This window comes from Zingiber officinale, chromosome 4B (assembly GCF_018446385.1).
Source record: "Zingiber officinale cultivar Zhangliang chromosome 4B, Zo_v1.1, whole genome shotgun sequence".
NCBI lineage: Eukaryota > Viridiplantae > Streptophyta > Magnoliopsida > Zingiberales > Zingiberaceae > Zingiber > Zingiber officinale.
Genome location: NC_055993.1, coordinates 99,349,194 through 99,361,120, shown reverse-complemented (window position 1 = coordinate 99,361,120; position 11,927 = coordinate 99,349,194). Strand labels below are relative to the sequence as shown.

Here is an 11,927-nt window from a genome sequence, read left to right as displayed (position 1 = left end):
ATATTACCGGCCGAGTGAAGGCCGAGTGAGCACTAAGTTGCTTACATGTGCTCGGCCGAACAATGTCCGACCGAGCACAAAGGCACTTAGCCTTATACAACTTTCAGTATATTACCGGCCAAATGAAGGCCGAGCGAGCACTAATGTGCTTACATGTGCTCGGCCGAACAAAGCCCGACCGAGTATAAAGACACTTAGCCTTATACAACTTTTAGTATATTACCGGTCGAATAAAGGCCGAGTGAGCACCAATGTGCTTACATGCGCTCAGCCAGACAAAGCCCGACCGAGCATAAAAGCACTTAGCCTTATACAACTTTTAGTACATTCTCAGCCTAAACATGTTTAACAAAATGTATTCTCAGTATATGTGTGACCGGCTTGAGCGACCGATCGAGACATGCTTAACAGAGGGTATTCTTATTATATATGCGACCGTTTTGAATGATCGGTCAGAACATATTTAACAAAGAATATTCTCATTATATATGTGACGACTTGAACAACTGGAGGAAACATGTGTAATAGAAGATAGCACACAAGTATGATAACTTGGCAGATTTGACGGAAAATATTCTCTAGAAGCTTCTTCAGTTACAGTGACGTGTTCTTATGCATACTTCATCAGGAATATGAGTCACAAACGATAAAAGAGGTACATCTGGGGTAAAAAAAGATTCCTTAAAGGATTATTGCACTAAACCTAAAGTATGATTTTATCTTCTAACAAATTCTAACAAACCGGAGACCACCTCACGACTACGGATGTTATATGAGGTAGTATAAAAAAGAGGATCATCTCCATTGGTAAGGTAAGCAAGGTCTCACATCTAAAACTCTGTTTCTAAGTACTTTAGTTACTGTAATTCTTTTTCTCCCTCCTTCTTCTTTCACCTTCGAGAGAGAAACTGACTTGAGCGTCGGCGGGCCTAGTCAAGGATCCTCACCCAGGTCTTAGGTCACTAACGCTTTGTTGGCTTGTCTCACTGTACGCAGGATCATTGAGGAGTTCTTCCAGATCGTTAGGAGTCCATCGTCCTTGAAACCCTAGTTTATCGGAGCCTTCGTACTTTCTCGCAGATTTCAGATAGGATCAAAATAAATAAATAAATATATATATATAGAGAGAGGTTTGATATTGTGCGCGACGCGCACAGTGCGCGACTGTGCGCGTCGCGCACAATATCAGCGTTTTTGTTTTTTTTTTTAATTTTTTTTTAATTTTTTGAATTTAAAAAATTCAACATTTCCTTATTTAAAATTTAATATATAAATATATCCCCTAAACACATTATAATACTCAATAAATACTTAAATTAATTTTATTTTAATTTTTTTTTTAAACCAAACACTATAACCTAATTGGAAAGCCTAAACCCTATAGGTAAAATCTAAAAAAAAAATAGCTTTAACACTATACCCAAAGCCTGAACCCTATAAATAAAATCGTAAAGAAATTTTTTAATTATTTTTTAATTTACAAATTAAAAAAAAAATTAAAAAAACAAAAAAACGAGATTATATAGATGTTTACTTTTTTTAATATGATATTAATTCTATTATAATAATGATAGTTGGATAAAAAAAAAACTATTATATAAAGGATATTTGATTTTTTAATAGGTATAAATATGAGATGAATATCTAATTTTTTAATGGATATAAGGACGGATGATAAAAAATCCGACCGAATTCTTACCATTCCTAGTGTGGACAGCATTCTCCTTTAGGTAGTCTTCGCATGTGTAATAACTTTTAACCTTCCTCGATTACAAGCTTGTGATCGGACACCTATTCTTATGTCTCATCTTCCCCAATACCAAAAAGGGCATGAAGCCAATAGTTTTTGGTGGTAAGGTGACCATGAGCTAACAGCCAAGCTGGAAAGGCAGGACTAAACTGGACGGCTTTCATGCTAAATCATGATTATCTAGTCCCTATCCTCCTAAAGTATTCAAAAGCTCTATCAAAACCTTTGCCTGCTTGGGTGAACCAGGCTGCAAATCTAATGGATATTGTTAGGGTTGATCCTTTCTGCTCAATATCTCATCTATGAGTGTAGAAGCTTCTTAATCAACGGTGAATTAAATAATTTGATGATCGATATCATGATAAACTAAAATTATTGTTGAATAAAGAGATTTTGAGGGGTTAGATAACTTATTGAGATACCAAATCAAAATTAATTAATTAATTATTTACTCTCTAGCCTATTCTAATCCGTCAGGCCCACTTAATAGCCCATTAAGGGCCTATTAAGATTCATTAAGAGCCCGTGAATCTCTAGCCGTCCGATCTCTATCTAGGGTTCAGTGTGGGCTCTATTCTATGGTCTCTATAAGGCTGTTGCCTTCCGGTTCCTGTGACCGATCGATAGTTCGCGCGGGAGGTGAGGAAGCAGCGGCGAAGCGAGAAACCCTAGATCACGACGTCGCCATGGTTACTTTGCCTCTCAATTCTGCTCTTTATTACTCTGTTTCCGAGTTTGATTACAATAGTAACTGAAACCTTTTGCGTTTGATCTGCCGTTGCGTAGTCGCTGGTTGCGAACGAGGATTTCCAGCATATTCTTCGTGTGCTCAACACCAACGTCGATGGGAAGCAGAAGATCATGTTCGCCCTCACGTCCATTAAGGGTATCGGCCGCCGCTTCGCCAACATCGTGTGCAAAAAGGCTGACGTCGACATGAACAAAAGGTTCCTCTTTTAGTGTTTTTTTTGTACGCTCATAATTTAGCTTTGATGCGGTGCTGGGGACTATTCGAGTCCATGTTTATGCATTTTCATTGACATTTTGTGAAGGATTACGGTTTGACTTGTTCCTTATCGCTGCTTGTTGTAGACTAGTGAAACCTTAGGTTGTTCCCTTTTTTTCCATTTGAACAGGAGATTTTTTTTTTTCGTTCGAATACTACTGTTGATATAGTGATTGCCTTACATCTGATAAGACAGTTGTTGTGGTGATGTCATTAATCATTTTATATAATAAAATATTTACCTAGATTGAAGCATTTTTATGGAAATTCTTGTCGTGAATCTTCTTTTCTTCACATATTTTGGTGGATCGGGTTAATTGGAGTAACTATGGTGTTAAGCTTTTCTCAGAACAGGGGCTTTGTTCAATCTGGTTCACATGCATTGCAACAAGTGAAGTATATTATCAATTTAGTTAAACGTATTTTGCTGTTGTGTGATGCAATTTGCTATTTGCAGAGCTGGAGAACTCTCAGCTTCTGAGCTTGAGAACCTTATGACTGTTGTGGCAAACCCACGCCAGTTCAAGATCCCAGATTGGTTTCTCAACAGGAAGAAGGACTATAAGGATGGCCGATACTCCCAGGTTGTATCAAATGCTTTGGATATGAAGCTCAGGGATGACTTGGAGCGGCTGAAGAAGATAAGGTTGGCGTTTCTGGTCTCCAAAGTTAACCTGTCTGTATCTTTTTCATGTTTAATTATGCATTTTTTCCTCTAGAATTGCATACTACCGACGATTAAGGTGGTGTTTAGTGGTACTTCTGATAGGAATTTGATTAGTCAACATGTAATTCATTGTCATAGGAAACAGTGATTTCCAAACCAATCATGGGAATAATCAAACAACCTCCGAACCATTGTGTGAATGCCAGGAAGAAAGCATTTTTTTTTTTTTTCAAAATCGGAGTTATGAAACTTTAAGGTGGTGTTTGGTATACATTTTGATTTAGTCAACAATGTTTATTTTTTTCTCATTTTTATTTTAGTGACATGGGAAACAGTGATTTCTCAATTAATCATGTAAATAGACAAATACCATACGAATCATTGGTTGATTGCATCGGCTTTTTAGTGTGTAACCTTGAAGCTTTGTGACAGAGTTGTGGAAGTTTAAGGTGGTGCTTTGCCATTCATATTCCGTTTAGTTGACAACATCTGTTCTACCTCACGAAATTTAGTGCCACATAAAACATTGATTTCTGAATCAATCATGAGATTAATCAAATAATATACAGATCATTCTTCTGCCCTCCATTGGTGCAATCACCACTTGTTTAACATGGCACCAAATAAATGGATGCTAACTGTCTATGTTTATATCAACTTCTGTCTCCATTGGTGCAATTAGCCACCGCGTGTTTAACATGGCACCTGGTAAATGGATGCGTTAAACACCTGGTAAATGGATGCCAACTGACATATGTATCAAACAATGAAAATTTCAAGTGCTATTGTATACTTCATTTAATTGTAATTTCCTAGTTTCAGTTTTTCATTATCTGATGATTGTTTATGCAGGAATCATCGGGGACTCCGTCACTACTGGGGCCTTCGAGTTCGTGGTCAGCACACAAAAACTACTGGCAGAAGAGGAAAAACTGTTGGTGTCTCCAAGAAGCGATGAACTGAACTGGAACTTGTGCTTCTGTCTCTGCTTGTTATAGTTTCTCGTGGGTTACTTCCATGCCATGTTTGCCTGGCAGTTCTAGTTTCATTTTAAAGACATAGTCATGACACATTTTGTGTTCTCGATGTTTTTAGTTTTTCTGAGTCTGAAAGTATTTGAGAGCAATGATTAAGTGGTTACCTTAGTTAGATAACTCTCCTTTCGTTTGGTGCCTATGTTGGATAAGTTTGATCGATAGTCTTCTAATTTATACAGTGAGCTGCACTATCAAAATATTGAGAATCAAAGGCCTCTTTAAAGCATTTACTCAGTATGTATAGGGAAGTTGACTTGGAACTCCAACAAATCTTTTATTTACCATCTGATAATTTTGTCTGGTGTCATGAAAATGCATGAGGCTTCCTTTGCAATTAGCATATACGAAATGTTTAAATTGAAGCACTCAAGTCAGGTAGATTTTAACAATGACACTGACTTGAAGAAAAAAAACTCATTAAAATTCAGTAAAACAACCTCACTAAAGAGAAGAATCTGAATAAGCTAAACACATTTTCAATGCATAAATTTACTATATTTTTAAAACAAATTGCAGACGCTATATATATATATATATATATTAATGAATTATATTTTGGTAAAGATAAAAAACAAATTGTTTTCATCAAAAGAGCATTTAAAAAAAATAGCTCTCCAACATATTTTAACTATATAATAAGTGGTATAACAATTTAAAACTGATTTGAAAAAAAATTAAATAATTTTAATTAAATTAATAAAATAATAATAATTTAATATAAAAATATTATATGTTTAATTATTTAATCTAAATTGAAATAATTTTATTTAATATTATAGCTGCAATAATAATGTTGAAATAAAAATATTTTTTAAATAAAAAATATGCTATTTCAACTTTTTTTTTTTAAAAAAAAAAAGATAACCTTAAGATAAAAAGGGTAATTAGAGATTGATTTTTACCCATTATATTTTAATAAACATGCCAACACGTCCCAAGATCCAAAATAGAGTAAATGAACCCTGTTCATGGAATAACTTACACGATTCCTAAAAAAAAAGTACTAGAACAAATTAAGCTTCCAAATCAGAGACTTGAAACTAATACTTTCACTATTCCCCTCTCCAAATGAATGAGTTTGCTTGTGATGATCTCCGATTTGGTTAAACCAGACACTATCCTCTTCTTATGTACTTGATAGGTTCTTCCTCGTCAAGTTCAATCTGTTGTAGTTAAGAGATTAATTGATTAAAAATACATTCAAGCAAAAAAAAAAATAATTAATAGATGAAATATACATGATGTGTATTACCAAATATAGAGTGTCGTCCCTCTGACTACGGTGCTATGGCAAAACACTTACACACTTAATCAGGTATCGATTAATTTTCTCCGATAAAAAGACAACCCTCAAACTCTGGCTTGATGGGGTGAAACGAGGACTCCAAGATCCTTCTAGCTTACCTTGCGCTTCAGTCCATCTGATTTGCTGTTAACATAAAAATATATTGACTCGATTATAAGTCTTCATCCAATATTGTTATTTTACAATCAAAATGAGGATGTAATTTAGAATGATAAAAATAAGTGTAAAATGAAAATATTGAAAGCATTTCAATTCTGAAGATGAGACTATATTATGTATATCCAGTCATGATTACTTATCTTCAAATTTATTAACATCCGAAGCAGTGGGATTCCAATTCTTCACTCACACCCTTAGTCTCCCAAGAACATCATCAAATTTCAGTAATACTTTTGCAACTTTAACAGTAGCATCAATCTCTTTAGCAATCAGTTGTGTTTTATAAAAGTGTGGAAAACAACACCCAAGGAGAGGATTATCGGGGTATGGGCTATTTCTCTCTATGGTCTATTTTCAAAATGAATGGAAACAAAAGCTTAAAGCACAAAGAGATTTGGTTCAAAAATGATAACTTGCCCCTTTTGATGAATGACCAGCTCCTGCATTTGGTATTACATATATATGATCATGTGGAACACCAAAGTCTGCTGCTGACCCAGTTGCAATTGACTTGAGCCTGAGGTGATACGTATAGAACACAAAATTAGCAACATGAAGATTATTAAAAAGCTCAGAGAATAAAATGGACACGAGCAATTTGAGAAAACTTGGTCCATGGCATGGTAAGTGACAATGAGATAACTGAATAAGCAAACACAAGATGCAGTATGAACAAAGTGACGATTCCTTGTTAGCATTAACACACCTCGGCCTTGTCCTCTTTGTCAGCTGTAATTTCAATGTACTTGATGTTAGGCAGGTCCCGACGGATGTTCTTTTGGTAACGCTTCTTAAGCTTTGCACTGCATCCAGAAATTCTCAGTTCCTCCAGTGAGGCAGGCATCCTAGGCAGTGACTTGAGTGCTGGAGCAGAATGTATAATAAGTTTCTTGAGCGATGAAAAGCTCTCCAAAATTCCGGGTAAAGATTCCAGATGAGACATCCAATACAAATATAAATTTTCCAGAGACTTCCGATATTGCAACAACGACTCCTCTATCTCAGAAGGGAAGCAAGTGAACTCTTTGTCATTACTTTTGATAAAAAGGGTCTTTAGCTTTTCTGAAATCGGCAAAATTGGTAGATAGAAGATGTCATCGATGTCAATATTTTCAAGTGAAGGTAATGTTCCCTTCTTTATCTTTGTGGCACTTTGTTCTGTTGTTGTTGCTAATTTGGGGCAGCGCTTAATGTCCAATTTTCTGAGGGAGGCAAGTGCCGTCAATGACTCCAATTCACATAATTCTTTACAATAAAAAATACCCAATTCCTCCAATGCTGTCAGATTATGCAGATACTCTATGTTGGGAAGAGACACCAAACGATGGCAACCTGATACTTCCAAACCTTTCAGTGAGGAAAGGCCTTGAAGACATCGACCCAATGACTCTTGCGAAATGCCAGAGTCTGTAAAAATTAGATATTCAAGGGAGGAGGGAAGGATGCTAGTAACCTTATCACTTGTAGAGTGATCAAAACCTGAGGAAGATGATACCGCATGCTTCCTTGTCTTGTCTTTTAAAAATTCCTCTGACTCAACCTCAGCAGCAGCAGAGAGGAATTTCGGACAATGAGAAATCTTCAGAAATTTAAGAGATTTTATAATATATAATCCTCCTGGTGAAGTCAAGGTTTCACCACCCCTGATATACAACGTTTGAAGTGTAGTCAGATGTTCCAGCTCATTTGCTGAAGGAAGTGATTCCACGTCCGGAGAAAAATATAAAGACAAGTCAGTGAGCGAAGTAAGACCTTGTAGATAACTTGCCAAATCATCATCTTTGAAAAGAATTGAAAGTGTAAGTTCTTTCAGTGACGACGGAAGGAGATGATCATCCTCTTCGCCGATTGATCCAATTTGCACAATTTTTGCACACTCGTAAATTTGAAGGGTCTCGAGGAACATCAGCCGCTGAAATCCACCAAATGTCCTAGAACCATTCGAACACTTGTAGTTGTAGGACCGTGGAAGAGCTTCTAACCCCAAATTTTTCATTGTGAGATTCTCTATAGACAACGGGAGCTCAGGAATTTTCTTTATTTTTGGACAGTCAAGAATTTGAAAATTTTTGAGATGAGGGAACCATATATAGTCATCCGCACCATTCCATTCCTCCCAGAGTGGAAGGTCATAAAATCCAAGTTTCTCTAAAACTGGAAATTGTATGTCGATCTGGCCAGAGAAGTGACAACCCAAACTTCTTATTGCATTCATTTCTTTCAATTTCAGAAACTTAAGGCAGGGCAACTTCCACAGAGAGGGTAGCTCTTCCAAACTTGTACAAGCATTAAGTTGAAGATTTTGAAGGAGAGAAAGAGATGTATCCATCCATGGTGCAAGCCTACCACCTTTGTACCCTCTAATGGTGAGTTCTCTAATTGTGGGATAGGGTTGTAGAGCCGCCAGAACCGGTTGATCAAGGTCAGGATTACTTGCATAATCATCAGGGTTACTTACATCATTCCAATCCAGTTCCAGTCTTATGAGATAACGTTTCTTGACCAAGTTGACCATATTGGCCTCTTCAAGACTTCGCACATTGGAAAGTTGTTTAATAGATAATTTATGGAGATTATTCATATTCATCAACTCATCAATTCTATATCTAGGTTTTGTGCCCACAGTGAAACATAATTCCTGGAGGGATGTTAACTTTCCTACTTTCGCCACTGAGAGAAGTGCATCCTCATGTACTTCGTATAAATGTCTTAAATTGGTCAACTTGTTTGCGTCTTTTGCCAGAATGCTATCTTCTCCCATTAGAACTTGTAAGAAATAGAACTTACGCATTGATAGTGATGGTAGAAAATGATTCGGAATTTGAAGAAACCTTATTTTTACAAAGTTACTGATGCTTTTCAAACACCGATCAGATAAATTAGAAGCCATAATCAATACTCGGATTCTTCTCGGTGATTTACACGCATCTCGAATAAAATCCTCAAATTGTTGACGATCCCCATCATACTCTATCCAAAGGGTTCGCAAGTGCTTGAGTTTGCTCACTATGTTAGCTAGATCATGGAGTTGAGCATGAGAACAAGTAATTGATATATGGCGGATAGTATTATTATCCAAAATGAGACTTGGAGTTGTGCCATCCACAATTCTACAACATTCATAGTGTGAGACATGACAAGCAAGACTGTTAAGCATATCATGCATGGTGTAATAATCTTCTTCTAAAACATAAAGTGTTTTGTCATAGAAAAATGGACTCCAATTGTCGTGATGAGCATCAAAGAAGGATTTGTTGTACAACATATCAAAGCAACAGTTAGCTATGTCCTCATCCGAGCCCTCCTCTAATCCATCCGAGTAAATTAGGCCTGCTGCTACCCACATGCACACTAACTTTTGCTTGTTAAATTCGTAATCTTGAGGGAATATGCTGCAATAGGAAAAGCATCGCTTCAAACATGATGGAAGCATCACGTAACTTAGTGTTAGAGCTGGAATGAAATTGTATGTTAAATCTTGTGGCATTTCCCATAATTCACTTCTTGAAATGCTCATCCAGTGATTTGCTTCCAGTTTACTATTCAACGCTCCTCCAATTGACTTTGCTAGAAGAGGCACACCGTTCAATTTCTTTACTATTTCTCCACCAATATCTTTAAGCAGTGGGAATCCATTTGGGTCTTGACCAGCAAATGCACGCTCGTATAGGAGTGAACGACATTCATCCTCTGACAGTCCCTGCAACATCATTGGCACCATTGTGCCTCTGATTTCTTTTGAAACCATATTTGCAACTGATTTTGATCTAGTTGTTAATAGTATCCAACTACCCTTTTGGCCATATAGCAGCGGAGCACATAGTTTCTCCCACTCTCTCTGATTTTTGTCATCCCAAGCATCATCTAGGACAAGTAGAAATCTTTTGGAATGTAACTTTTCCTTGAGTTTCTCTGGTATTAGTTCCAATGGCCCAGATTCAGATCCGCCAGTTGAATACTCCAGAATTTTCTTCATAAGATTTGATGCATTGAGATCAGGTAAGGAGTCACATACCCAGATTTTGATATCAAAGTGTTCCTTCTTCACATTTTTAAAATAATCAAAGACTTGTTGAGCGAGTGCAGTTTTCCCCATACCACCCAACGCTACCAAAGGAAGGCAATGCACATTCTCACTGATTTGAATTTCGGATTCTTCTCCTAGCAAATACTTAATGATTTTCTCTTTTTCTTCCACACGTCCTTTGAATGATGATACAGGTAAAGAAGTGGTGATCCTACTTTGATGAGACAACGGTAGAATCCCTTGCTGCATTTGTCCAGTGCCGACGCCACCTGTCGGAGTTACCAGTGCCAAAAACTTCTCAACATCTGAAGCAGAGGTGTTCAAGTTCTTTACGCATGTCCTTAATCTCCCAAGAACATCATCAAATTTCAGTAATCTTTTTGCAGCATTAACAGAAGCATCGACCCTTCTAGAAAGCCAACTTTTGTCACTATTAGCTTTCCTCTCCAGTTCAAGATATTCCAGCTCATCCAGCACATCTTCAGCCTCGTCGATCACATCCCTGAACTTCCACAGCCACTTAATTAATGCTCGATCAGAAGATTCATACGAAGTTAATCTATGTTCGGCAAAGGAAACAACTGCTTCGATCTGAGGAAGTAAGTCTTGGAGGCTTTTCAATTCTTCTTGCAAGTAGGTTTCCCAGCAGCACTGATCTTGCAAATAATTAGTGGTTTTATCAACTAGTTTATTGATGACATGATTTACACCAGAAATCTCCAGTATTGGCGAGACTATGTCCATAGCTGCTGCTATTGATCAATGATTTTAGTTAAATTAGACGGTATTCATAATCATCTTTCGTCTATTAAAAAACACATAGTAGCATGAGATCTCTGAAACAAATCTGTAATAGAAACGAAAGCATAGAGTATACCTGATATATTTTTTTTTTTAAAAAAAAAAGGAGCAACAAAGAGGAATATCTGTTTTGCCGTAGAATAAAAATCAAGAAGAAGCGACAACTAGAGCAGAAGAATTGCTAAAGTTACTAAAGAAGAAGAAAGATGGTTTAATTACCTGGTTGAAGCTGAACACAGAGCTCGAATGCTATCCTGTTAGATGTGCAGAGGAACAAAGAAGACGATGTTGCAGCAACTTTCCTGCCAAGTAATTGAGTCAGACACCACCGAATCTAATTCGTTGCTTAGGGATAAGAGTGTTACTTTGAAAAAGCTTTAAATTGAAGAATAAATTCTTGCCTTTGCCCGTATATATAATAATGGAATAATAAAATAGATTTTATAAAATTAATAAAATGAGATCTAAATTTTTTTTCACATAATATATTAATAAGTTGGAATCTAACATATAAATTATCACAAAACATATTTCAATATAAAAAATTATTGTATTTATTTTTTTGAATTTGTTTTCACATTAATAATAAAATATATATAGTAATATTTGTAAAATTTTAAAAACATTTAATAATACACTATCGAGCTTATATTTGAAATATATATATTTAATGTATTTTAATTTATACAATGAAGTAGCACTATCAAGAGATTGTTAGCAAAGTATTGAGTAGAGACCTCATTTGCTGAATGTGTACTGGGAATTGACTGGAAGCTCCAACAAATCTTTTGTCTACTGTCGGATAATATTGTCTGGGGGCATGAAAATGGAGAAGGCTTAAGAATGAGTCTCAACTTGGACGATGAATTAACGAATAATTTTTTTTTTAATTGGCGTTAATCTAACGTTAGATTGATAGGTTGTTGAATACATCAATTTACTCTGATGATGACGGATAAAAAATTTACATAGGACAAAAGTCATCCTACCAAGATTAATACTTTTAATGCCAACATAATAAAAAACTAAATAAATGGTAGATGTTATATATTTAATGAATTGTATTTAGGAAAAAAAAACGTAATTATCAAGAGAACACTTTTTTAAAAAAAACGATAATTTATCAAACAACGCACCTAAATTTTTAAATTTATTAAAAGACATACGTTACTTT

At 35.9% G+C, this 11,927-nt stretch overlaps 2 protein-coding genes across 3 annotated transcripts; one reads left to right on the top strand and one right to left on the bottom strand.

Moving 5' to 3' along the window:
- The first annotated feature begins 2,311 nt into the window (after nt 1-2,311).
- LOC121975686 (40S ribosomal protein S18-like) lies at nt 2,312-4,577 on the top strand. Its single transcript, XM_042527485.1, has 4 exons — nt 2,312-2,439; nt 2,537-2,697; nt 3,214-3,402; nt 4,276-4,577. The coding sequence occupies exons 1-4, from the start codon at nt 2,329-2,331 to the stop codon at nt 4,379-4,381; spliced, it is 567 nt and encodes a 188-aa protein (XP_042383419.1). The 5' UTR covers nt 2,312-2,328; the 3' UTR covers nt 4,382-4,577.
- A 749-nt stretch (nt 4,578-5,326) lies between these two features.
- LOC121975685 (putative disease resistance protein RGA3) lies at nt 5,327-11,131 on the bottom strand. 2 transcript variants are annotated; one of them, XM_042527483.1, is made up of 5 exons: nt 10,973-11,131; nt 6,632-10,704; nt 6,343-6,442; nt 5,713-5,889; nt 5,327-5,623 (listed from the first exon to the last, which is right to left on the bottom strand). In XM_042527483.1, the coding sequence occupies exons 2-3, from the start codon at nt 10,694-10,696 to the stop codon at nt 6,392-6,394; spliced, it is 4,116 nt and encodes a 1,371-aa protein (XP_042383417.1). In that variant the 5' UTR covers nt 10,697-10,704; nt 10,973-11,131; the 3' UTR covers nt 5,327-5,623; nt 5,713-5,889; nt 6,343-6,391. The 2 variants fall into 2 exon arrangements, with proteins under 2 accessions (XP_042383417.1, XP_042383418.1); XM_042527484.1 differs by having other exon boundaries at nt 6,632-10,701.
- Nucleotides 11,132-11,927: the final 796 nt, after the last annotated feature.

Bases quoted from the DNA above. Each gene is read 5' to 3' on its own strand.
- LOC121975685 (XM_042527483.1), bottom strand. From the start codon at position 10,696: ATGGACATAGTCTCGCCAATACTGGAGATTTCTGGTGTAAATCATGTC. The intron at 6,443-6,631 runs GTGTGTTAATGC...GTATCACCTCAG, and splicing joins ACAAAGAGGACAAGGCCGAG to GCTCAAGTCAATTGCAACTG.
- LOC121975686 (XM_042527485.1), top strand. From the start codon at position 2,329: ATGGTCTCTATAAGGCTGTTGCCTTCCGGTTCCTGTGACCGATCGATA. The intron at 2,440-2,536 runs GTTACTTTGCCT...GCCGTTGCGTAG, and splicing joins TAGATCACGACGTCGCCATG to TCGCTGGTTGCGAACGAGGA. The intron at 2,698-3,213 runs GTTCCTCTTTTA...TGCTATTTGCAG, and splicing joins GACGTCGACATGAACAAAAG to AGCTGGAGAACTCTCAGCTT.